The following is a 27280-nucleotide window of genomic DNA, read 5'->3' on the forward strand; positions in this document are numbered from 1 at the left end:
GGTATGTGCAATGTCTTACAAACAGTTAATCGTTTGTAGAATTTGAACAGACTATATATCCTTTCTGCATTCCACTGGCAGGGAGAAATGTTTCTCTGCAAACTTGAAGCGACCATCAGCATGCTTTTCTTGAGCACTGGAGTCATGCATAGTGAGTATATAGTGTATAGCAGCTATTGCCTTTCATTTTTTGTTGTTTTGTTGAAAGAATTGTATATGCTTATTTTTTCAATCATCTTACAATTCAAAGGTTTAGGGTTCAATCATAGCTACTGTACCTTACGATGGCCCACCAAGCTGTGCGTCAGTGTATGGATGTGTGCCTATAAGTCAGTGCATTTGCATAAATGTTGCTAAAGTGTAAATTGCTTTGAGAGGTCACTGTGGCTAGAAAAAAACAACTAAATATTCAGTCCATTTTGCATTTTTAAATCCTTCTGCGAGAGGCCCTTGGTGCAAGAACAAATCTTCTGATGTTTTGGGCTCCTCTATCAGAAATCTTGCAAAGAGCACCTAGTTGCTTCCAGTTTATGGCGAGATGCTCACAGTAACATTCAGAAGCTAAGAAATGTGTCTAAGTAATGGCATCACTGTGAGAGAGCTCTTGGATTTTAATGCAGTGTTGATCAGGACTACGCAATGCTTTTAAGTGTGTTCATCATAAGGTTCTGGATTACTTTCTAGATACTGATAGATGGAAATGGTTATCTTGGTTTTATTTTTTTTATCTTCCTTTTTACATGTTTTACCACTTTTTCCTTATCTTTTCATTTATTTATGACGTATGGAACCATTTTTCATTATATCTCTGCATATGGGGAGTATTTATGATTACCAGCACCTGGTGTGAATATAACAGCCTTATTATATATATATATACTGAGAAAACATTGAAATGTTTAATAGTCCTTTTTCTGCTCTATGAAGTATGAGTATCGAAGCTGCAGCTTAATTTCGTATCATCTGGAGTGTTGAAAAGGTTTCAGAACTGATCATCAGTCACTTCCTTAAATGCTTAACTGTTCAACGGTTCTGGGTAAGTATGATAAAACAGTTTTCAGTTAAATGAGTGGTACATCATAGTTTACTTTCATCATCAAGCAACATGACAAGGAAGAAAGATGAAAAAGTCATGCTGTTCTTAGCCAAACACTTGCATTCGGATGAGGCGAACCAGAAGATGGAAAAAACGTGGAGGACACTCTGTGAGGGATATAGGGGGACATGTTGATGTGCACTGATCTTTAGGGTCCCAGTGATGGCAGTTAGAGGATTAGATGGGAAGGAAAACAGACTGAAAAGACAAGTTTCATGATGAGTCACTTTGTGACATTTTAAGAGAAGAGTCCCCTGACACATTTCTAGTCCTCTCTCAGTCTCACACTCAGAGGGTCCCAGGTAACATCTTCTGTCAGCTTCTCCTACATGGTAAGTTTAGACAATATATCTTTGTCTTCTTTGAGATTTATTAACCTTTTAATCTGACTTGTGGAACTGAAATCTTTTTAGAGGATTTGCAGCATCAGAACTGGTTTAATTTTTTTAAATATACATTTTTTCTGTAAATAAACCCAACATATAATCATTTTGTATGCATTACGTCTGCACATATCTGACACAATCAATAACCTCCCTCCTCCTCTTCTTCTTCTTGTGTTTATTTGCTACTACCCAGATGCTGCCTCTCTGTTATCTTACCGTTTCAATGCTTTGGAGACTTCAGTTTCTCTCCTCTGCACTTGCTATCCAGTGCAACGAGAATACCCAATATGAATGGCCAATACTCAACCCCAAGCAATGTTGCAACAAGTGTCCACCAGGTACTGTGACATCACCTTTGTACTTACAGACTTTAAAGGTTTCATTGTAAAGGCTTTTGACCTTTATTTAATCTATGTTTGTTCCAGGTCATTATTATGTTAAACGGTCTGAGACCACTTGTGACATCTCATGCAAGAAATGCACGGGTGAGAGGTTTATGGATACCTACACCCTAGAATCAACCTGCAATATTTGTGGAACATGCACAGCAGGTGAGAAATTTACAGTAATTATTCTGTTTGGATGGGAAGACTTGCAATGTTTTATTTTAGCTGTCTCTTTATCACGAAATTACGATTCGATAAATGACGTGTCTCCAGTAAGAGCAAAAAAACTAGTTACAGAGGTATGCATCAGAAGGATACGGTTTGACTAAAACATTATCACCAGACAATCAGAGCTGATATGGACTGGTTTTGTTTTGAACATATGTATGATGAAGCATTACTGTAAATATACTCACAGCTTTACACACTCTCTCCTCTTTTTACAACCTTGTGGTTCCTGTTTGTCTTTGTGTGAACTGCAACTCTTCATGCAGGTTGTGATGGGTGAGAGTGAGTAATCTGTCGCTCTGACCGCTGAATTTGACCAGTTTCAATGCAATGCTGTACAGAAGACACACAGTTGGGAGTTACTCAGCTCTGACAGGGGGTCATAATTTCAGAGAAGCTTATAGAAAAAAAAGGTCTGCTGAACGTGAGGGGATTTCCCTGTCAGTGAATGAAAGGGGGCAAACAGTCAGAAGGAGATCAAAGAGAGGAGGGGAACTGGGGGGTCTGTCAAAACATTTCTAATGAAAGCTCAGATAGACTCACATTTGTGACTCTACAACGTGGAGACTTTTTAAAGTAGCTGAAAAGAAAAAAACCATGCATATTACAAAAAACAACGGAAAGATATGCTGATGCAGATTTCTCTGCACTGCTACAGGTGAAAAAAGAGCCCGTTTTGCTTATTTCTAAATGTCACAGTGGAATCAGCACCTAAGTGAAAACATGTTTTCTATTCTCAGTCTCAACTACTATTGTTTACATTCAGAGGCTCTATTTTTTTTTTAAGTATCTGGGCCAATCTGTGTCAAATGTGTTTTTTATGAAAACTTCTTAAAACCTTACTTATCTGTTTTAGAATCAAGACAGAGGAAGGTGGGTGTTGAAAATGTCAAAAAACTACACTTACAGGGGCTCGATGTCAATTAATGTGAATGGAAAGTAATTTAGGTGGAAATGATTACACCCACAGAAACGTTTTACATGCTGACCTTGCAGCACTGATCTTTCTTTTGTGCTTTGGATCGTTATTGTCGCCTTGACAGTTTGCAAGCTGCAAAGTAAAGAGAAGACAGGCTAAAGATAACCTTTTTTAGCACCATATAACAAATGTAACTCTTAAATGCCTAAAAAAACAACTGACCTATTGACCAGTCTACCTCTTTAGAAAGGTGTTGCATTCCTCTAAAATCAATTGATGCATATAATTGATCCCCAGCATTAATAAGGTTATGCTTAGGATAATTTCTTCACAGGAAAAGTTAAACGCGTTAAAAATGAAAAGTCTATTTCTTTTACAAAAGATTTTAAAAGCTTTGACTTATTTCAAACACTATAAATAATGACTTCAGCACAAGTTTTTTCTGAAATTCAATGGTCAATGCCATTCCTCAAAGAAACTTAAGCCTACTTAATCGAGTGACTTCTCTGTCACAATGAAGGGAAGTAAATTCTTTCTAAATTGTATCTCTCAACATCATAAGTGAAATAGGAAGATGCAGATGAAAGGTTTGCTTTTTTATTATTAAACTTAGGAGAACAAGGAAACGGACTAGTAAAAGTTATTAGCTCTTTGCTCACATTGTATCATCATGACCTCCCATAAGAAAATAAACTTTTATCACATTAATATAATTTATCAGCTAAATCTATCAGATAATCACTCTATCTCTACTTTCTATGTTCTCTCTAGATTATAAATGTACGCTTATACATTCATGTTTCACTATGATTCTGACACTGTTAAAGTCATTTAAACAGTTTTCTATTTGCTAATTTTTAGCACACAAGCTGGTGCGTCTTTGTAAGACAGAAATAGTTACATCAAAGCGAAACGCTGCTTTCTTAAAAAGAAATAACAGCCTTGCCTAATAGTGCCGATACAACTGACTAATGACTTAAAACTAAAAATGTTTACCAAGACCCAATCTATGAGTAATGTTGCAACATCTTGTCACACACAATTACAGTCATGCTTCTACATGTCATACATGTTAGATTTAAACACGCTCTTATTAATTATGTATATTTGAACATCCCTCTTTCTTTTTCCCAACAGAACATTCTGAGGTTGAATCCAACTGTACAATAACCCACAATACTGTTTGCAAGTGTAAGGCTGGCTACAGATGCATAGACAAGTCCTGCAAAAAGTGTGAGCCTGTTCCAAAGACCATCAAACCCACCCTGCCACCACCCACTACAGGTGAAATACAGTTTATCTACACATCCAACTTAATTAGACACCTACATTTTACTAAGGAACATTTTTTTTCTTTCTAGCATCCTTTCAAAGATTTATTATTAATCAAAGGATTTCTTCTTATATAATCATTTATACTAATGGCAATGTAGAAATAGGTTATCTATTACAAAGCGTTTCTGTTTCCTCACCTGTGGCACCAAAATGATATGGGTGCCATAGAAAATGTGGTATTGTACAGTCATTTTCTGATTTAAGCTCTTTAATTCCTACATTATCCATGTTCAAATGTTTCAAAATTTTATGACTGAAAAGGTATTTATTGAGGCTGAACACTGCTAAAATGTAAGTTATTCTGCATTACTCTTCAAGCTGCATTATGTGGCATTAAAGAGCTATTTTAATCAACATCAATGTTTACAAAAGTTTCATAACCAATATTACATATCAAAAATCAACATGAGGATGATTGTGTTAACATAGATGAAATAAAAACTAGCAGCAGAATCAATAGAAATCCCATATGAGTCAAACTGATGTCATTTAAAGAATACATTTTCTTCAGCAAAAAGAAAGCTACGGAATCTACTCCCCAACTAATATTGACTGCTCTATAAGGGGACGTTTATGACTGTTCAGCTGCTCCTTTAAATTAGTGATCAAGCTGATCAGAGTATACGTTTATTTAAGAGTTTATTGGTCTCTCAGGAGTCTAAGGAAATACGTTTCCTGCGTAATAGAGAGTTTTTTTCTATGGCAGTCTGAGAGGAATGTTAAAAAAGGAAAAATAGAGAAGTCTTAGAGCAACCTATGGTTTGGCTTTATGTTTGGTCAGATAAGCATAACTTGTCCCTCCTTTCGGCCAAAACAATAATCAGCTTTTCTGCTCCAGCTGCAGCTCAGAACCTGGCAGCTGTTTGTCCTTCCAAAAGAAAGTCACTATGTTGAACAAGTTAAATGCATGGAGGAAAACAAAACAAATAACTGTCAGTTTTTAAAAATATATATAACATTTGTTGCAAACAGCAATGTAGGCAATGAAAAAAAAAAAACTTGTTACAGCCCAATCTGACCCAGGGTATCAGTCCTGTCTCAGACTTGGTTGGACCGAAATTCTGGATGGTTTCAATGGCTCTGAGTCCAAATTTATCCTTAGTTTACCAACATTAACTTGCCTCTATGGAGAGGAGTAATAACAAGGGACACCTGGGCCAATCAGACGAAAACTTTGAAAAATTAGATGGTTATATAATTTTAGAAAATATAGAAATACGGCTTCTCTCAACAACAATTATCTGAACGCAGAGGAGGCAAAGTATCAACAAACAATCTTGTCATGTTATCTTTCTCATGAACAGGGCTTTTTCCACATTGAAATATTTTCTTGAACAAAAACACTTCTTCAGGCTGAAATATTCAGCATTAATCACTGTCTAAAACTTTGATAAATCATGGATTATTTTTTTTTTTCTGGAACCTCTATAGCAAAATTAAAAACTTATATGAGAGAAATCTTGGCATGCATGATCTTTTATAAGCTTGTAATTATTATGACCTTTCTGCTTGTAATTCAAACCAACTGTTTGCATATCCCGCAGTGACGATCAAGGAAAATCACACACAAACTGTCTGTCTGGTCAAAACTATGAAACTTATGTTTTTTATTTTTTTACATCTGCACTGAACTGATAAAGTTTTCTTCTTTCCTCTAGTAAAAATTTGGCTCACCTCCATAACAAAAACAACTGAAAAACCAAGAAACCCAATCAGAGGTGAAGTAAGCTTTTGTTAATGTAAAATTAAAATAATTTATATTCTTTTTCACTTCTCCTTGTGTGCATTAAATTCGGTGAAACATTTTTTTTTATTTTTATATTTCATTAAAGACACACAGTGGTTCCTGGTGATAGTCGCCCTTCTATGCGCTGGAATAGCATTGGTTGTTGTGACCAAAATCAAGCCTTTCCTCCACTGGATTCGGTCCAACCACGGTAAGAGGAGAGTCAGCTTAACACATTTTTACACATTCTGCTTTCACTCAGTGTAATCATTTTAGATTTGTCATCACTGTAAAGACCAAGTTCCACAATTAAAAGGCAAGCAAAAACATTGGACAGTTTTGTAAATTTATTACAAGCGGCATTAAATACCTTAGCTGATTCTAGGATTTAGCTCTGGGCACAGTTGTTTTTATCTATCAATCAATTCCATTTAGTTAATTTTGTCCAGTCAACCCTTTCTATATTCATTAAACCATTTGTTAATAATCATCATCCTGATGAAAGACCAACGGATGACCCATTTAATTTTTTCTTAAAATCTAGCAAGACAAAGCTTCAGAGACCAGATAATCACATGATACCAATAACCATTTTCATTCAGTTCTATAACAGTGTGCTTTAAATAGCTGCTTTAAGATAAGAGATAAGATAATATAGACTTTGTTGATCTCACAGGGGAGAAATTCACTGGTCACGTCAGCTCAATAGTCAAAAGAAGTTGCCAAAAGGAGGAAAAGGTGCATAGGGATATAGTGTGTCCATATATATATATATATATATATATATATATATATATATATATATATATATATATATATATATATATATATATATATATATATATATATATATATATATATAGAGAGAGAGAGAGAGAGAGAGAGAGAGAGAGAGATATGACATAACAGCTGATATTTCTTATTTAACAGGCTTATTGCACAGGGTATTAAATATGTATTTAGATGAAAAAATATTTATCTATTTATTTCAACTCCTCCTTGAAGAATGTGAAATGAAATTACATTTTGATCCCCATCCAATATAGTGTTCAGTTGTTGTTTTTTCTGTTTAAACCATATTTATAAAACAAATACTTATAGATTTCTTATCAATCAACTTATAAAATTTAAGTGTAATCAATGAGAATCAACTAGGCTGAACCAGGCAAACCCTTAAAAGTTTCAGGATACCGGCCATCAAGGGCCCACTTTGGACATGCCTTCCCTAGAGTTTGCACAACTTATGCTTAAGAATTAAGGAGTCCTCTTATATTAAAACATAATTGTATGTTATTTGCAGGTCTGAATACCTTTGTTACAAGAATATTAGATACTGTTATTTTAATATCCTTAGGGACAACCCTTGGTTTTCCATAGGGACGAATTGTGTGTTATCGTAAACATTTACTGAAATGTATAGTCATTATGTCACCAAAGGTATAGCTTTATCAATTACTTCTAATGCCTTATGCAAAACTGTGACAACTGTTTTTGTTTGTACTAAAAAGATTCATTCACCTAAGCAATTTGGATGCTTAAGTTGAAAATGAAACTAAATTTTTGATTAATTTGGCCAACAAAAATCTGATCACTTTCTCGTTAATAAACCATTAAAACCAAAGGCTGGCGAAAATCAATAAAAATTTGAAAAAATAAATAAGAAGGTGATGTAACAGTCAACTAAAATACCTGCACCTGACACGGGAGAAAGCTGTGCATTCCACACCCTTGATGCTAACACACTTGTGCTATTCGAAAAAGTATCAAGGTGACACACATACTTCAAAAGATGTGACAGGCTTTGATATTCTCCAAAAACCCCTTTGTTTCCTCACATTTAAATGCAATTTCAATGAGTAAGCATATGTTGCAATACAAGCAATAGCCTAACAGCAGTTAGGATAGATCTGATTCTGATACAACTTCAGTCTTCAAAAAAAACAAAAAACAAAGGTTTAATCCTGCTTAAAAATACTTTGTTTTGATCACTTGTCAATAATTTGGGTCTAGACATATTTTATTGTTCCAGTTAAAAACAAAACAAAAAAAACAACAACAAAAAACTCCTTGAAAATATGTCCTTCTTCAAAAACATTTTGAAATAACTAAAAATAAGTCCCGATTACTCTCTTTAGACACAACTGTTTGTTGCAGTTTGGACCTGTTTAGTAGATGAACAAAACTAAAAAGAGATAGATGTAAACAAAAACTGAATGGTTTAGAAAATGACCAGAAAGATTGTACATCATGAATTGCCAGAAGAATCCAGCCTCTGTTAGGCCTTCTGGACAGAATCTATATCAGGACCTCTTAAGTGTACTATGTTTGTAGGAACAGGAATTGGTCCACATTTGACACAATGTTGCTGAGGATTCAGTGGATTTAGCTTTAAATGATTCTCACTAGAGTAGTAAACCAGAAGCTGGTCGACCTTCTATTCAGATTGGTTGTTGTCTCGGTTCAGATCAATGACCAATGACAGTGGTACATCGACAAACTTCATAAGTTTTAGATATGGTCAACTAAGGTGCAGTAGTTGGGGTACACAGATAAGAGAGGTTAAGGAAGAACACACCTATGGCAGGGTCCAGTGTTAGTGGTACTTTGTTCTCACACTGTTCCAGAGATCTAAAAAAGCTGTTTGTATGTAAGTTGGTCAGCACAGGTTCTCGTGCAGGTGGCACCTGGAGTGAACCAATGCATTAGAACAGGCAGTTCCCAAGCAGAGAGAAACAGCTGGGATTTGAACAAAGGAACCTCTCACAGTGTTACAAACTGCGGCACTGTGCAGCCCTATGCTGAGTCTTTGCATTCAGATATTTTAACATGTTGGAGTCTTTAACATTTTTGCCAAATACTGTACACCTAATCAACAATGTTTTTGCCTTTTTTTGCTTTTCAGGTTATTTTTTTGTTGAAAAACCAGTCCTTCCATGCACAGTGGACGAAGATGTGTCAAAACCAGTCCAGGAGGTTTGTGGAAAATGCGACAACTGCATCGATATCTGTATAAAAGAATAGATGCTGATCGCTGATGAACGACAATATTCTCTGACTCAAGAAAGAAACAACATCTCCCTTATTTCTCCGGATCTTGTTGATGAATGCAGAGAAACATAACTCAAGTTGTTATAATGCAGAGGAACCACAGTGGATGAATGGTTTAGAAACTACTGTCTGTTACTGAGAGGAAACATCACAAGATATCTGCATCCTGAATACTCAAAAACTAACCATATAAAAACTACACTGGGAAGATTTATTCTACCTAAACACACAGAGTGGGACACTATGACAGTCCTGCATGGGCTATTTGGTCTTTTGCCAAATGGGTATGTACTATGGTACACTGTACTATATAGGAGGAGCACACATGAGACTATATTTAAGTAAAATTTATGAGATTATCTTTTAGAGATGAATGTGATAGATGGGCCCAAACATGTTTCTAAGTAAATATGTTTCCTTATGAATTATCTCCTGTATATATGTATATAGACTGACATTCTGATTTGTTTTTAGATCATAAATATTAAATAGGGAATACCTTGAAAAGTTAAATACATTCTTTTATTTTTCTTTATTCAAAATAAAATGTATTTTTACTTTTAAAAGCATACCTCACATAATATGTACAACATTTACAAGATTTCTTAAATAATAAATGGCTGACACGAGACCATTTCTGCTTTTCATCAAAGTAAGGGCAGGATGTGGATCCAGATGAAAAACACAATTGTAAAACAAACTCACAGTTTGGCAAAAGATGCATCTTGTTGTTTGCCTAAAATTGTATTTTCAATGTTTTATAATCCTTCTTCAAAGAAGTCCAGGGTTAAGGTTTGTCCACCACAATTTCTTGGATTACAGCACCTCCTCCTTTGACATATGGTAGTCTTTGCCCTGCTCCTGGGAGGGGAAGAAAATGTCCTCTGTCTCGCCTCTCCCCTCTTCTTCGGAGAGGTGAACACTTGGAGAAGGCATGGGATGAAACACGGGACAGTCTCTCTCGTCTTCTTCTGCGATGCTGGCCGTCTCAGCTCTCTTCCTGCCCGGAACCGTCGACCCGTTCAAACCCGTAAGAAAGCTGAAGATAACTGTACTCGGGTTGTGGACATGTACTGGGTCAGCAGATAAGAAAAAAACAAAACAAAAAAAGGGATTATTTTCATTATCTGAATGCAGCTTAAGGCAAAGGTTTATTTCACTCAGTAGTACCCAGATTTGCAGCTGAAAGAGGCGTTGTCTGCTGCTTCGCACCAAAGTTTCTTGGGATATGATGCGACGACTCCTTTGCCTTGTGGGTGGCATTTACACCTTCCTAAAAACGAATCACAACATTATTTTCTAGAAACACCAAGGAATATCATGCAATAATCTTTAGAATAATAAAAAAAAAAGGAACATTCAACTCCCGTTACAGTTCTGGGGTATTTATAGTAAGGACTACATGAATAAGATCTGGTCCAAGGTTTTAAAATTATTCAAATAAAGTATTAGGAGACAAAACAGAATATAAGTTATTCTAAAAACAAAGATTAACCCTCCATGAAAAACACACCAAAGTCTCCTACATTCACCACAATTCACTACTATTACCTCCACTGCTAAAGCTGAAAAGGCTCTTACTTTGATTGAACTCACAATGTTATCTTAGACGTTTGTATCTTAACTCCTTCAACTTTACTAAGGTGCAAATTTATTCTAAAATAAAAACAATATATATAGAAGAAAAGAAGCAGCCAGAAGTTGCTAGTCACAACACCATTACATGATCATAAGTTAGTGTGACCATCTCAATAAAACCAGGAGTTATTGCTTATCTAGGGGATACACATTTGCACACAATGCAAGGAAGGAAGGGGCTACAGCATCAGCCTTGGAGGGGGGGGGGGTATGCACATATTTCCAAACTATTTGAAATACATCATGCTGTAATACTTACAAGAGGAAAACTCAAGTTTACAGTAACTGAGGGCAAAAAGAGGCTAATGCAAGCAAAAGTTTAACCTTTTAAAATTGTAATATTATTTCAATTGAGACAGGTAGTCTTATTTCCATGATTGTAGGCTCCAGAATATTACCCCATGGGTGAAAGAGTGTAAAGCATCAGGACACTAAAAGCAATAAAACTCAGATTTTGCCAACTTTATTTAGCAGATTAATTGTATGGGTTAATATCAGCACAATCAAATAAAAATACAGAACAACTCAATCCACAGGACCAGACCACCTTTCAGTCATTAGATAACCATGAACTCAGGAATCAAATGTGAGGCAACCTCTCATGTCACAAAGTCATAAAGCAGCGTTCAAGTTATTGCTAAAAATGGTGGTTTTAAATGGTACAGGATCGTGTGGCCCTTTTTTAACAAATCATGATGATGTTGGTTCTTCTCTGGCCTTTCACACGAGTTAGGTTATAATTTTAGAACCTTGTTATGACCAGATCATTACAACAGAATTTAAAGAATGTTTTTACCATGACTATGTAAAGACAGCAGAAACCTTAACTTACATACCTCATTACACATCTTTGCAATAACTGAAAAAACAGAAATGATGAGTAACATAAAATTAGTTTCAGACCTTTGCGTCAGCATGTTCATCATTCATGTAGCAAAAAGCTCAAGATAAATCCTTATTCACACTCATCTCCACACTGCTCAGTTTAAACGTGTTTGTTGATTCAATCATAAAGTTCAGCTGAGGCCGCGGAAACTGTCCTGAATGTAAATGAGCACCTTACTTTGTCTGAAACATGTTTCCTCTCGGGGCTGATTGATGCAGAACAGGATCATAAGAACCAAGCATACTATGAAGACCACCGAGACCAAAATGGCTGCCAGCTCAGCTTTTACTGCAACAGGAAATTAAAAACGTCACAAAGATCTAAATAGTACAAAAGCAATGTTTTCAGAAACAACAGGTGGATAAAAACATACAAGTGAAATAAAGAAAAATAATATATGGGGCCTGAATGTTTTGAATCTAGAAAAAAGGAAATCTAACAAAAATGAAAAATAAAACCTTGAATATTAATTAAGGATAAATTGGTGTTAAATGTTTTCGAAAACAATTTTATTCTTAAATTGATTTACAAAAAGGTTTCAATATTCATATTGCTTGTCTCTAATATTTTGTATTTTCTGTGATTTATTTAAAACCTTTACAGTAATATGGAGTTTCATGAGTTAACTAAGTATTTTTGTTAACTTTCCCTTTGTCAATCTGATCAAAATCAAATAAGAAGTTCACTTAATTATAAATAGGAAAGAAAGATGATATTTCTGCCTAATGAAACCTAAAACGAAGCTTATAAATAATCACTGTAGGGTAACAAAGAGGGAGGAAAGTGGTGTGGTAGTGAGCAGACACTTTGGTTACTTTAGCGCCATCTATAGAGATAAAGTTGGTGTGTCAAAAGACCCAAATATCAACCAACAATAGTTGTTTCTCAATATGTTGCCAATTGACATATTTTTACCCAAACAATTTAATGACCTTTACCTTATTTGTCAACTATTATAATATTAAAATAAATTAAATATTTTGGGGGTTTATCCGTTTTTGTCAAACCACATTATTAAAGTATGTATATGTTTTTCCTCTGCCTTATTTATTTTCTTGGGGATAATTTAGAGCTCCTTTGGCCATTCTCTGAAAAGCATTTTTCCTTAAAAATGATATTAATTTTAGCTCATATATTTTGATTTGATTGTAGCAAATGTAGGTAGTACTGTAACTAGTTTCATTTACTCAGATCAGTTCAGTTAATTATTGTGATATTTGGGCAAACATAAATACATCTATTGCATCAATGCACAAAACCACGAGAAAACATATAGCTGAATAGGAGTGGGCAGAAGTAAATAACTTTTCATAGAACTTCATATAACTCTGTCCTCATACTTAAATTTACTTTAGTTACCTTGTGGAAAGAAATTAAGTACTTTTCAGAGTAATGTGTTAGTCAAATACAATATTTGGGCCCTTTATCCACCTCTGGAGAGAACCAAACTATTTTTTTCTAAAATCAGGTCTTTTATTCTGTAAAAAAAAAACTGTATAAAGAGACATTTAAAAAATTAATGAAAACCCAGTTAAATCTGTAATTTTGGCATTAAAGTAAGTCTTGGTTTATTTTAATGCACTGAAGTGGCGGCCTAGTGGTTAGGGCGTAGAGCTTGGAATCCTAAAGTTCTGAGTTCGAGGCCCACTCCCAGCGACTGCCAGTCTGGCTCTCTGAGCAAGACCCTTAACCCCATACTGCTCCCTGGGTGCTGCAAAATTGCAGCCCACTGCTCCCAGAGGGGATGGGTTAAATGCAGAGGTAGACTTCTCCACTGTTAGATCAATAAATTCAGTTATCATTATTATACAATTCAGCACTTTGTGAAGGTTTAAATGCAGCTGCATTGAGCTCTTTATAAATTGTTCTTCAGCTAATCTCAAGACTGGATGAGATGAGAAGAGGGATCATTCTTTCACTGATGTTTATAGCAGTAGTCTGCATGCCCATGGTCTGGATTATTGTATATCTGTGGCAATGAAAGTGATTGAAATACTTAAAATAATTCCTGTTTGAAACCGGAAGCCTCATGCCCACAGAAAAAAAAGAAGTAAGGGTTTCAATTAACTTGTGTTTCCAAGTCCAGTGGATTGTTTTTAATTTTCTTTTTTTTTGGAATGACTATGACCTGGATGATTGAAAACCTTCACCAGCATACTTTAGTAATTCCTTAGTTTGGCTAAAGGAGTGCAACTCTTACTTTGGAGGCAGTTTTTGGCTACTTTACTCATCTCTGCAAAGTTGCATTATAATTTAAAAAGACATTGCATTTCTTATTCTTTTTTTTTTGTTTTGTTAAAGCCTATAAAACATTATGAATAACTCTCACCTGGTTTGGGATCAGAGGTAGTTGGGGAAGCTGAAGGTCCACACCTGTGAAGGATAAAAAGGAAAATATGCAACTTTATGTCTTAGAGAAGTATTTATCATCTTCGTAATTATTATAAATCAGTACCTCTAGTTGCATTTCTCAGCTCAGTTCAGCGTTTTTTAGTACACAGTATTTTAGTCTTTTCCAGGGAAAAAAAACAACTTACCATTGGGAGCTACAAGGTTTAGTCTGAGCTGAGGAAGTCTGTAACCCATCGGCTGAGGCTTCAAAACAGAAACATCACACATTTGTTTCATCTTTCAACTAAATGAAAACATAAATAGATTGCTTTTCTTTTTCACACTTTCTTAAAGGAAATTAAGGTGTCTATTTCATTACAGGTACAGTGAAAGTTTAAGATACAAGACTCCTTTTTCACTTTTATGTGTTTCACTCTTCATGTATTTTGTTATACAGTACATGATCACAACAGCCCCACATTTCCTCTTACTGTGTCACTGTCTGCAAAACACAACATACGTAGACAAAAAGTCCCTCACATGCTCATACCCCACACAAATTGAAGTTTTTTTTTTTTATCTAATCCATAAACAATGTTTTAGCCACTTGGGGGCAGTGGACACTTAAATAAATTCATGTAACAATTTGTACAGCAGCACTTCACTCACTGCCCACACACTGGTGCTCTGAGATGGATTAAGCAAGCTAGTCCAATCTGTTCAACACAAACAATTATCCCTTAAAGACCAAACAAAGCAAGAGATGCATTACCAAGCAACAAAAAACTTTATATGTCCTAACTAATATGTCCTTCACATATTACCTCGGTTTCTATGTCAAATTTACAGCAGATTGCCGTGTACAGTGAGGAAAATACGTTTTTTAACCCCCTGCTATTTTGTGAGTTCTCCCACTTAAAAATTATGCAGGGGTCTGAAATTGCCATCGTAGGTGCATGTCCACTGTGAGAGACATAATCTAAAAAAATAAAATCCAGGAATAACAATGTATTTTACTATTTATATGATACTATATGATACAGCTGAAAATACGTGTATGAAAACCCGTCTATCAGCTAGAATTCTGACCCTCAAAGACCCGTCGGTCTGCTTTCAAAATCGCCGTCTGAACTCCATTTATTATCCAAAATTAGATGCACCTGTTTGAGGTTGTTAGCTGCATCAAGTCACCTGTCAACTCCATACAATCAGTAAGAATCCAACTACTAACATGGCCAAGACCAAATTGCTGTCCAAAGACACTAGAGACAAAATTGTGCACCTCCACAACACTGGAAAGGGCTACTGGGAAACTGCCAAACAGCTTGGTGAAAAAAGGTCCACTGTCAGAGCAATCGTTATTAGAATCAATCAGAAGCTAAACATGACTGTCAATCTTCCTCGGACTGGGGCTCCATACAACATCTCACCTTGTGGGGTCTCAATGGTTCTAAGAAAGGTGAGAAATCATCCCAGAACTACATGAGAAGAGCTGGTGAAGGACCTGAAAACAGCTGGGACCACCGTTTTCATGGTTACTGTAGGTAATGTACTACTGTAAGACATTCAGACTTCGTGTGTGAGTGTGTGTGTGAATGGGTGAATGACTGAACACACCACAGTACACACACACACACACACACTCTAAACAAAACTATGTTTTCCTCTCAAACACACTACTATGACATGCACACATCACAGTAGAAACAGTCACAGGAAAACATAGTTTTATTTAGAGTGTATGTGTGTGCATGGTTTTATGTGTGTACGTGAGAGGTCAATTTTAGTTTTGTGATTGTGTGTGACTGTTTCTACTGTGATATGTGCATGTCATAGTAGTGTGTATGAGAGGAAAACATAGTTTTGTTGAGAGTGTGTGTGTGTCTACTGAGGTGTGTGCATGGTTTTATTGGTGTACGTGAGAGGAAAAATAGTTTTTTGTCCTAAACGGCCCCCCATAGATTCCAGCTTTCTCTCACAGTCTAAAAACATGACTGTAAGTTTAACTGGCTTTTCTAGATTCTCCTTGTGTGTCCATGGTTGTATGTCTCTACCCTTTTCTGTGTAAAATGTACTAGCATAACAAAAATACATGTTTTGTTAAGAGAAATTAGGAGGTACAATTTGTAGTAACTGAGTTTGTTTGTTTTAATCAACTTTCCTTAGTAACTACAATCAACATAAGTTAAATTCCATTCCATTTTTTACTCAAGATGATACATTTATTGACTTGAAGAGAAAATTACAATTTTTTTTTTAGTTTGATCCTAACATTGTAGATTCTTTTATTTCTCCAAACTTAGAAACATAGAGCTACCTCCTTCTCAGTCTCACTTTAAATAATCCATGCAATTCTTTACAATTTTTAATTTCAAACAAATTTTAGAAGAAGCCTTCAACGTTTAATCAACACGTTGCCTCTTCCAATAGGACTTTTTTCATTCTTTTAATTAAAAACCTAAGTCCTTTGGAGAGATGGTTGCTACTGGTGTTATGGTGATTATTAATAAAATGTAAATTTCATTGAAACCTAAACAATTTGTTTTAGAGTGAAGTGGATTTGGCAGGACTCTCTATAGAAATAAGCTGTTACCTTAGCCTCGCTAGCTTTACTATCTGGTCTGGATATGTTTTGTGACTCCAAACTGAGGATTTGCAGACACTCCTATTAACCAATCAGAATCCAGCAAAGTGAGAACAGAGAGCTTTGTTCCATAACTTGGAGCAGAATTAGTGCCCCCAATTTGTGCATATGTTGTTCTATGGTAAATCTGTCTTCTTTAAACAAAAGTAGGATTTTATCTGGATTTACCTGTTGTATCCACCTCTTTTTCACATTTCTTGCAGTGATACTCTTCTTTTCCAATGCATCTGTAACCAGTCTCACAAGCACAGATCAAGGGGGTTTTACTTGTGCAGTTCTGAACCACTTTCATATGATTCTCTAAAGGATCCAAAAAGAGAGGTGAGGGCTGAGTTAGTCACTGTAGACCACTTCTGTTTGTAAAATAGACTGGTATGTCTGCATCATGCATGGAGCTATTCAAAGTAGGACTGGTGCAAATGTCTTTACCTGGACTGCAGTCTCTAAAGCATCTGTGGCAGTTATGCTCGCGATTCCAAACATCGGTGTACCTTCCAGGAGGACAGGGTGTGCACTCAGTACAAGACTTCTGAAACTCACCTGAAAGAACAGGAAGAAAGAAATATGAACAACCGGATGGAAGCAAGTGTCATGAGTGTCTGCAGACCCAGAGTGCATATAAATCAAGGATGTGGTCATAAAGTGTATATGTCAAAGTGCAATATGCATAGACTGAATGAACAACTATATATGTAATCAACAGACATGTTTAGTGTGTGATAAGGTGTGTTAAAAAAAAAAACACAAAAACAATATATGATAAAAGAAATAAAAAAAAATCGTTTTACCTGCAGGGCATTCATTACACTTTCTTTCTCCCTCCTTGTAGCTCCTGATTGTCTGCTGACATTTACATTTAAATACAATTAAACCACAATAGCTTCATCAACTCATATCAACACATCTGACCTAAATTTTAGGTATGAAAAATAGTTTTTTCAGTCATAGGTAAAGAGGATGAGGATGTATATTTTTTTTACCGTGGGAAAGCTGAACACCAACTGCACAGATAATATCACAGCTAGGAAGTATTGCACAGCCCCCATCCTGTAGGTGTAAAGTGACATGTTACTCAAGTGATCAGCAGCACCTAGAGTAAAAAGTTGTATCTGGCGTGATTGATCGATTAGCAGACAGACTTAACCAGAGGTTTAAAACAAGAAAATAAACGTTTTCCTTTTTATTTAGGTTAAAAGTAGCATTTGTTTTACTTAAACATATAAAAAATGTTGTTTTGTTGATATGCATTAGGCTAGAGGCACATGTACAATTGATGGTAGTAAGCAGGTATTTGCAACCAAAAAAGAAGAAGAATCAGAGCTCTGGATTGGATTTTATGTGGATATTTGGACAAATAAATTGATCTATTGGATAGTTGTGGGTTTGTAAAACGTTTTGTGTCCCTTTTGATAAAGCTTATCAAAGCTTATCAAGTTATAGTGGCTCAGGTTATCCTGGGCTATCTCTATAGTTATGCTGCTATAGAACTTTCATTATTGTGCTTCATTCTATCTCTATTGTTCCATTCTACAGTATCTGTTAGTTCAGTCTCTACAGTTTTGCTCTCTACTTTTTCTCATCATAGCAGCTCCATCTGGTGTGTTCCTGTTTGGCTGTTTTACCATCCAGGAGAAAAATATCAGCTGTACTGCTGAAATCAACACCTTTGTTTATAGATGTTGGAGCTTGGCCTGTTTTTCAGTGTAGTCCTGTTTCTCTTACTATGACCAACTGTATGTGCTTTCTTTCATCATCTGAGATGGGAGCTGGCTTGGATCTTGTTTGCATGGCTATATCTTTCCTGGATGGGGTCGCGTGTGGAGCTGTGTATCTTTGCTTTGCCTGTATATTTGCTTTTGTCTCCTTGATCCCCAGTCACCCTCAGCAGATGGCCACTATCACTGCGCCTGGTTCTGCTGAAGGTTTCTTGTTCCTGTTAAAATGAAGTTTTCCTCTCTACTGTCACTACTTGCAGGCTTGGTGTGAGGGATTGTTGTAAAATCAATCAGTAAATGCAATCAACAAGATTTCCTTAGATAGAAAGCTTTGAACCAATCTGACTGTATGATCTGGTTGAATTGTCTCTGTAATCTGCCATGAGATGAAGTGTGTTTTGATTTATCGCTATATGAATAAACTTAATTGATCTGATTTTTGTGTAGACATTTATTTTTGACCTGGTGAGTAAAGTGTAAGGAATTTTTTCCCCCCTAAATAGACCATACTGTTTGGAACTACTGCTCATTATGGAGACCAGAGTCTAATTCCTAGATTAGGGGTTAGGTTTAAAACTGAGGTGTGAATTGGGTTTGGGTTAGGCTGGTGCCCGGTAAAATCTGAGGAGTTACTTTTGTTCCATTATTGTTGCAAGCAAAGAAGACATTCTGTACATAGAAATGGAAAAAGTCATATTTTGTAAATTGATATTTAACAATCCAAAAGTGAAACTTTTAGAAATGTGTTGTTTAAAAATAGGTTTTGAGGGTAACTTTGCTGTTTTCCCAGATTTTATTTTTTCAAATTATTTCATTTGTTACTCTTTACTTCTAGGACAGGCTTTCCTCTAGAATGAGGAGCAAAGACACATTTCTGGTAGTCTGCATTGATGTTACATTTTTATTAGTCTAGAGGGAGAGTTTGTATTGGACTTATGTGATCTTTAAAATGCCATTTAAAAAAAGCACAATTTTTAAATCTCAATTAAAAAAAAAACACATTTGAAAAATATAATTTGAGAGGAAGTATAAAAAATATTAATACATTGTACTTTTTAAACTCACATTTGAGAAAAGGGCAAAGTTATTATCAAAACCTTTTCTGTCTTTCATTCCTGGATTGCATTTTTTACATATTTCCATTTACAAAATCGGTTAATTGCTTGCAACAATAATGGAACAAAATTGACTCCATACAAACCAAGTTAGGAGAACATCCACTGTCAGTTACCAAGTGTAAAATTAATAACAGGCTATGACAACAACCTGTCAAAACCTGAAAGAAAACCCAACTAAGCAAAGTTTTGGTGACATGAATGCTGTTTTCTGCAACACAAAGGTCCGACACACAAATTAAAACCACATCAAACCACAATATGCATTTTTTTTCTTAACTGCGAACAGTCAGTACAGTAAACCCGGAACGTGATATTCAATACATCTGTCGGACTTTTTAAGAAAATTACAAGGTGGTAAATGCAACTTTTGAGTCCCATTTTTTCGCTCTCGCCTAATCTCAGCCTAACAATAGCCTACTCAAGGAAATATTTGCGCTAATTTGCTCTACTTTTCAATACATTATAACACCCGTTTTTTTATTTATTAGAAACAAGAAAAAGTTATTTGACTTTACCTCCTTTTGTCGCAGTCTGTTCTTGGTTCTGTTTCTTTTGTGTTGTCAAACTTCCTCGAGATGAAACTGCCTCTCCTTCTGTCACATCATTTGTGTCATTATTTCCTTACCTGTCTGTCTTCCAGCCCCCTGCGGTGCGCAGTGTTTCAGTTTTCACCCAACAACCAACCGTCTAACTTTTATTCATCTTAAGTTTCCGTTTAAACTGTAAAATGTGACTAAAGCCCGACTGCATAACAACATGATGAAGGAGCATATCTTTATTCTGGGTTTCCTTTCTGATTTGACTGTGTTCTATGAAAATATTGTTTTGGTTTTTTTTAATCATGTGATGGTGAAGAGGATTAGGGCCACTGAAAAAAAAAAAAAAAAAAAGTTTACTGATTTTTACATTTTACTTTAGTTTAATATGGGAAAAAAGTCTTCTCAGACATGATAAACTGAAATAAATCAGTTAACTTTTTTTCAGTTGCCCTAATCCTCTTCCATATGAATCTGTGCTTTATTAAATGTAAAAGCAACTGAAATGGCCAGCCCCTCAAACTTTAAAGAAAAAAAAGACAAAAACACATTATTTGCATTATTTGCAGATAGAAGTAATTCAATTTTAAATTTCACTGCGAAAGAAATGAGTGATATTTAACAAAAAATATTACTTGAATTGTGTTTTTTTTTCTCTAAATGATCAAAATCTCAGAATAAGAGGATGTCTATTTAAAATTATGTGCTTTTCGCTTTTGGAAATGGGTCTAACAGGGAGATTTTTCTATTGAAAGAGAAAACAGCTCTTCAGATGTATGAAAATTATAAAATTCAACTCTTTTATCAGTTACATGTTGAAGTCACTATTTGGCTATAATTGTCAGACTTAAGTTACATCTTTAGTCATCTAAAGACACTCATTTTAACTCATTTTAGTAATCAGAAGGACTGAAACCTGACATGATTCAGAGACTTATGAAAACACTTTGTCCATGCCAACATGGAAATTGTGCTAACTAGGAAAGAAAGTGCTTAACCCCCCCATATCCTGTGCTGTTGCCCACATAGTCAACCAAAATGCCTTCTTCTCTTATAGTCACACAAGTGCAGATTGTTTGACCACAATGATAAAGAGGTATATATATGTGGACAAAACCCAGCTCAAGAGCAATAACAACAAACGGGGCACAAAACACCAAAATGGAGAAACAGTATTTTGCTCTCTGATGGATATTTAATTTACAAAACAAAAATGTAATCTGTATTTTGTCCGCATAACTGTAAAGTGTGCTGAGGGTGTGTATTACAGCTTTAATTAGTAATGCAGAATGAAGCAAAAAAAGGCAATGTTTTGCAGAGTATGCACTAAAAGAAATCCATGTGGTGGCAGAGCGGCTGGTCTAGTAAAGTCAGAGGTTTATGGATGTTGATGGCGGTGGCCAACCTGAACCCAGAAGCCTCTGGTACAGGGGAAAGAGAGAGAGAGGGTACAGCAGAAGCCCATTTTATTCCATCCAGGAAAACTTGAAAGTGAAAAGAAACTGTTATTTGACTAGAAACAGATGGTTGTTGATGGAAAGCATGTGGTTGAAGTACAAATTGCTAATTATAATTTACCTAATAATGAGGGAATGCTTGCATGTTTGAGAATGTATGTATGATTCTGTCGATTTATTGCAGATGATGAGTGTAGGTAAAGTTCTGTATCTCTTATTTTCAGAATTATGAACATGGTGCAAGCAACCAACAAGGTATTGAAATGGAGAAGGAATCTTAAACACATGTGAACATGGTCTTTACTTTGACCTGTCTCATCTCTTAAAGGGTGTTTTGACCTTTTACAAATGTGCTGTGATCTATTCAGATATGGGGATATTGTGCTTCTGTCATATGACACACAGCTACAGCCAAATTTAAAACAGTATTTTTAAAGAAAGGTTGGGTCGAATACTGTAGGACAGAAATAGATGAGATATTAATTTATCATCAGCCAAATTAATGTTTCCACAAGCGGTATGGAGGAAGAGAGAATCCAGATACTAAGAGACAAGATAAAAATCACAAAAAAGTAAACATATCTAAATACCAGCTGACAAAGGAAGATGCACCATGGTCTTCAACACTTCCAGCTATCAGGACACAATCCTCACTCTACTGAGTGACACTAACACATATGAATCTTTGAAAAGAGATCCAACCAACGCCTACAAAAAGAAAATCATGGACTACCTCAAGCAACTCTAAAAAGACAATGTAATTAACCATTCAGATTGTTTTAGATAATATCCAGGGGAGGACATTCCATGCTTATATGGACTCCCAAAAATTCACAAGGCAGGAACACCACTCAGACCCATTGTCAGCAGAATTAACTCAGTAACATACAACATTGCTAAACAGCTTACTAATATTTTAGCCCCCTTGGTGGGAAACTTACCACATCACATAGAAAACTCCAAAGACTTTGCAAACAAAGTCAAACATTTAACGATGGTGCCAGGAGATACCCTGGTATATTTTGATGTTACTTCTCTTTTCACGTGCATACCTATATCAGAGGCAATGGAAACAGTCGGGAAAAATCTTCAACAAGACAATGACCTAAACAGGACAAATTTCACTCCGGACCAGATCTGCACTCTATTGGACCTTTGTCTTTCCACAACCTATTTCAAGTTCAGGGATCATTTTTACAGACAGAAGCATGGTTGTGCCATCGGATCTCCCATGTCACCAATTGTATCTTTACATGGAAGAAATGGAAAAGAGAGCTTTGGACACTTTCAGAGGAACACTACCAAGCCACTGGTTTAGATATGAGGATGAAACATTCGTTAAAATCCAGCTGAAAGAAGTGGAAGCTTTCACAAGACACATCAACTCGGTTGACCACAACATCAAATTCACCAGAGAGGATGCCAAGGACAACAAGGTACCTTTTCTGGACTGTTTGGTGAGCATGGAAGAAGATGGAAACCTCAACATTGAAGTGTATAGGAAATCCACTCACACAGACCAATGTCTACTTTTTCACTCACATTACCCACTGGAACACACATTTTCAGTCATCAGAACATTACAACACTGGGCTGAGCATGTCCCTACAAAAGGAGAAGGGAAGCACAAAGCAGAAACACATAAAAGAGGCTCTTCAAACTTGTGGATACCCAAACTGGGCGTTTGTCAAATCAGCAAGGAAATTCAAAAGACCTGTTGCAGAACATAACGGTGAGATTAAACGCAAAAAAAATCACCATTGCATAGGTTGCTGTGGTCTCTGAAGAGGATGAGGATCAAAAACAAAATCCCAGTACATTTCAAACCAAACAAGACCCTTAAACAGAGATTAGTGCATCCTAAGGCACCCCCAGACTCCAAATATGAACGGAGTGATATATGCAGTTCAATGCAGTGAGGAATGCTCTGATCTTTATATTGGAGAAACCAAACAACCTCTCCACAGACACATGGACCAACACAGAAGAGCAATCTCCTCAGGACTAGACTCTGCAATACATCAAAACCTTATGGACAAAGGACATTCTTTTGAGGACCAGAATGTTCACATTTTGGACAAAAAAATAGGTGGTTTGAGAGGGGCATGAAGGAATCCATTTATGTTAAGACAGAAAAACCAACCACAAACAGAGGGGTCGGACTCAGATTTCAGCTTTCAAAAACCTACAATGCAGCAACTGAGTTGATCCCTTCTCGCTATCATCACAAACTGGCCAACTGCCAGGCCAACAATTTCCCTTAACAATGCCCCTTTCAGAGACTTAGACAGGTATGAAGCATTGCAGGCTAACAAAAGAAGCCAAACAACCCCCGTTCCAAAGGGGTGGACCCGTTCGTCCGTTTCAATTTGCATGTTTTCTAAACAAAAACAAGTCTTGGATGGGCTGCTGTTTAAAACCTCAAACTCAACACTATTCCTGACATTTTTAATTGAGAAAGCTTTCTGGATGGGAAGCAAAGCGTCTTCAAACTTGAAAAACAAAGTCCAGTGGATTGTTTTTTAAACTGTTTTGGTGTTGTAATCTAAATAAGGATTACAACACTAGAAAGTAGTGTGTCATCAGCCTGTGAAGACATGATAAGCTGGGCAGATAACACGGCACACCCAAAGAGCAAAAGACTTTTGGATCATTAGCAGGTTTCTGTAAAATTTGATAACAAGCTATTAAGCGGTTTATTTCTTCGAATCTGATCAGTTCGAGCAGAGGTGCATATAAAGGCTGCAGGACTGTTCTTTAAGATCCAGGCTCAGATAACATGACTGCAGTACTAAACACATGCAGCGGCACAAAACCTATCAACTTTGACCACATTTACCTCAGCTAATTCTGTCCTTCCTGTAGTTGTTGTCATCGTTATTTCCTGTTCTTGGACTCTGTGAAAATTGGAATATTAAATACCTCAACAAAGATGACACACTGTAACAGTCATCATAGATGTGTGTAAAGTTCTTGATAGAACTAAAGAGTGATTTTAGAAAATTTCAAATATTTGTCAGGGTAAAATGCAATTTAGTTCAACTTTATTTCCTTGTGAAACCTTGAACATGTAGGAGTAAACAGAGGAGGTGACTATTATGAATTGACAAAACCTCAAATATAGCTGTCAAAATATTTTTAGAAAAACTGGGTGAAAGTACAGTTGGCTCTGTTTTAAGACTCTTTTAGAAGAAATAACTCATGCTTAAAACATATTTCTACTCTGCTAAAGCTAAAGAGTACCCATCCAAAAAATCAACAGGCAGGGCATAAAGAATAAAAATAAATAAATAAATAAAATTCAATACCTGAGGAGACACTAAATCACAGTAAGTCACCAGGTCTTGATCAATTAAATTCAATTCAATTATATCATTACCAATTCATGCAATCTCAAGGCACTTACAGACCAGATGAAGCTGCTGTGATTAGAAAAAGCAGAGAGCTTTAAGTTAGAGGTTGAATTAACGAATACTGCAGAATGGCAGAATAGAGATAGAATGATGAAAAGGGGTCCTTATGTCCTCCAGCAGATTAAGCGTATAGCGGCATAACTATAGAGTTAGCTCAGGATAACCTGAGCCGCTCTAACTATAGGCCTAACAAAAAGGAATGTTTTAAGCCTTGTCTTAAAAGGGTCTCTGCCTCACGGGCTAAAGTAGTAGTCGGTTCCATAGGAGAGGTGCCTGATAACTAGAAGATCTGCCTCCCATTCTACCTTTAGAAATTCTAGGAACCACTAGTAAACCAGCAGGTTGAGAGCAAAGTGCTCTGTTAAGAACATAAAGAACAGATATCCTTTTAATTTTCATCAGAACTTTGGCTGCAGCGTTTTGGATAAGCTGAAGGTTTTTCAACTACAGTTTGTGGACTTCCTGATGGTAAATAATTACAATAGTCCAGCTTTGAAGTAACAAATGCTTGGACTAATTTCTTAGCATCACCCCTTGACAGGATACTTCAAGAGATGAAAGAAAGATACTCTAGAACCCTCTCTGTTATGCGATTTAAACATTCAAGTCCTGATCAAAAATAACAGAAAGTTTTTTGATTTTATTATCTTAGATCAAAGTAACTCATTGTGGGTAGATATTTTACTCCAATAGTGATACTCCATAACAACATTATTTGCATACAATTAAAATATACCGTAGAGTAAAACTACTACTAAAAGGGCAGTTTTTGTCCAAGTATAAAGTTAATGTAACCGAGCAAATTCAACTAGTTAGTTAGTTGAAATGAGAGTGAGTCTTGATGGGCCAGATGGATGGGCACAAGGCTGGATCAGTAAAGGGCAGCAAGTTCCTTATCGACTCAGACGACAGCAAGGTGGAGGTGGGGTACTGGTATGGGATGATATCATCAAAGATGAGCTTGTGGGACCTTTTTGGGTTGATGATGGAGTCAAGATCAACTCCCAGATCTACTGCTAATTTCTGGGAGACACCTTCCTCAAACAGTGGTACAAAAAGAAGTTGCCATAAGAAAAACATGATATTCATGCAGGACAATGCTCCGTCACATGCATCAAAATGCACCACAGCGTGGCTGGCCAGAAAGTCTAAGATGAGAAAAAATGACATGGCCCCCTTGTTCACCTGATCTGACCTGTGGTCCTTCATGAAACGTGAGATCTACAGGGAGGGAAAACGGTACACCTCTCTAAACAGTGTCTGGGAGGCTCTGGTGGCTGCTGCATGCAGTGTGGATAGCAAAGAGATCAAGACAGTGATAGAGTCTATGGATGGAAGGCTTTTGAGCGTCATGGTGAAGAAAGGTGGCTATATTGGTCAATGATTTCAGTTTTTTTTGTTTTTGAATGGTGCAAATGTTTGTTTCTGAATTTTGAGTTGTTATATTGGTTTACCTGGTGAAAATAAACAAGTGAGATGGGTATATATTTGTTTTGTATTACGTCGTCTAATAATTTTGCACAGTAACATTTAACTGCACACAGACATCCTCATAAAATGGCCAAATCTTAAAATAATTACTTCCAAAAATATGAAACTTTGATATATGAGTCTTTTGGGTTGATTGAGAACACAATTATGGCTCAATAATCAAAATAATCCTCAAAAATACAACTTGCCTAATAATTCTGCACACAGTGTAAGAGGATTTAGATATAAAATGTCTATTATGCTCAACCAAGAGGTTTGTCTCTGTTAGAAGAGGATACATACATCCCTTTAAAATTAATGAAACATAAAAAAAAAGCTTTTTTTTATTTTGTATTATTACATTTTATTAAAAAGTAAAATAATCAGATGGAAATTTGAAAATACTTCCTAAAAAAAAAAAAAAAAAAAAAGGTAAACCAGTTTTTTTTTTCTGCTCTGGCATGACTTTTGGCTCCAGACTCAGACTTTGAAGGTTCCCACATTCTCTTCCAGACTGAAGCCAGGACTCTGGCAGGGTCCCTCTAAAACATTTAATAGGGGGCAAAAAAACTAAACGTTTCCAAAGGTTTAAGATAAATATTGAACCTAAATCTATGAGGGGTATGATTGATTCTTGGATTAAGTATAGTAGCCTAAAAAAAGAAAAGCATTAATGTCAAGTGTGCACAACAAACGACAAGTTTTTATTTATCAGTTGGATATTTTATTCTTTCAGTCTCTCTTTATACATTACATACTTTAGCTCTGCAATAAAGCTTTGAAACCAGAACCTTTTTTATTTTTTTCGTTTTGACACAAGGTCAAACACCCAAAACTCCTGATAGGGTCAAAGGATTAGTTTACATATTTTACATGACACAAATTTGTGTTGACATCTGGAGGTAAGGGTTTCTCTTCAGTAGACACGCTTGTATGTTTTAATCTCCC

The 27280-nt window shown here is 36.0% G+C and overlaps 2 protein-coding genes across 4 annotated transcripts; one reads left to right on the forward strand and one right to left on the reverse strand.

Annotated features, from left to right (window-relative positions):
• The first annotated feature begins 635 nt into the window (after positions 1 to 635).
• On the forward strand, positions 636 to 9704 carry cd27 (CD27 molecule). 2 transcript variants are annotated; one of them, XM_038284221.1, is made up of 7 exons: positions 636 to 1428; positions 1676 to 1820; positions 1908 to 2033; positions 4153 to 4299; positions 6009 to 6068; positions 6183 to 6287; positions 8979 to 9704. In XM_038284221.1, exons 1-7 carry the CDS (start codon positions 1426 to 1428, stop codon positions 9095 to 9097), a joined length of 705 nt encoding a protein of 234 aa, XP_038140149.1. In that variant the 5' UTR covers positions 636 to 1425; the 3' UTR covers positions 9098 to 9704. The 2 variants fall into 2 exon arrangements, with proteins under 2 accessions (XP_038140149.1, XP_038140148.1); XM_038284220.1 differs by lacking the exon at positions 636 to 1428 and having other exon boundaries at positions 1449 to 1820.
• si:dkey-260g12.1 (tumor necrosis factor receptor superfamily member 5) lies at positions 9650 to 20149 on the reverse strand. 2 transcript variants are annotated; one of them, XM_038284219.1, is made up of 11 exons: positions 19972 to 20149; positions 17604 to 17670; positions 17412 to 17463; positions 17053 to 17163; positions 16792 to 16923; positions 14186 to 14243; positions 13978 to 14021; positions 11826 to 11936; positions 11599 to 11621; positions 10295 to 10397; positions 9650 to 10197 (listed from the first exon to the last, which is right to left on the reverse strand). In XM_038284219.1, the coding sequence occupies exons 2-11, from the start codon at positions 17667 to 17669 to the stop codon at positions 9941 to 9943; spliced, it is 957 nt and encodes a 318-aa protein (XP_038140147.1). In that variant the 5' UTR covers position 17670; positions 19972 to 20149; the 3' UTR covers positions 9650 to 9940. The 2 variants fall into 2 exon arrangements, with proteins under 2 accessions (XP_038140147.1, XP_038140146.1); XM_038284218.1 differs by having other exon boundaries at positions 17412 to 17466; positions 19972 to 20148.
• Positions 20150 to 27280: the final 7131 nt, after the last annotated feature.

Source organism: Cyprinodon tularosa, unplaced genomic scaffold (genome assembly GCF_016077235.1).
Source record: "Cyprinodon tularosa strain WSP-4 unplaced genomic scaffold, ASM1607723v1 ctg2, whole genome shotgun sequence".
Taxonomy (NCBI): Eukaryota; Metazoa; Chordata; class Actinopteri; order Cyprinodontiformes; family Cyprinodontidae; genus Cyprinodon; species Cyprinodon tularosa.

Bases quoted from the DNA above. Each gene is read 5' to 3' on its own strand.
- si:dkey-260g12.1 (XM_038284218.1), bottom strand. From the start codon at position 17,669: ATGGGGGCTGTGCAATACTTCCTAGCTGTGATATTATCTGTGCAGTTG. The intron at 17,467-17,603 runs GTAAAAAAAATA...TGTAAATGTCAG, and splicing joins TGGTGTTCAGCTTTCCCACG to CAGACAATCAGGAGCTACAA. The intron at 11,937-13,977 runs GTGAGAGTTATT...TTCCTGTTGCAG, and splicing joins TACCTCTGATCCCAAACCAG to TAAAAGCTGAGCTGGCAGCC.
- cd27 (XM_038284220.1), top strand. From the start codon at position 1,592: ATGCATTACGTCTGCACATATCTGACACAATCAATAACCTCCCTCCTC. The intron at 1,821-1,907 runs GTACTGTGACAT...TGTTTGTTCCAG, and splicing joins TTGCAACAAGTGTCCACCAG to GTCATTATTATGTTAAACGG. The intron at 4,300-6,008 runs GTGAAATACAGT...TCTTTCCTCTAG, and splicing joins CCTGCCACCACCCACTACAG to TAAAAATTTGGCTCACCTCC.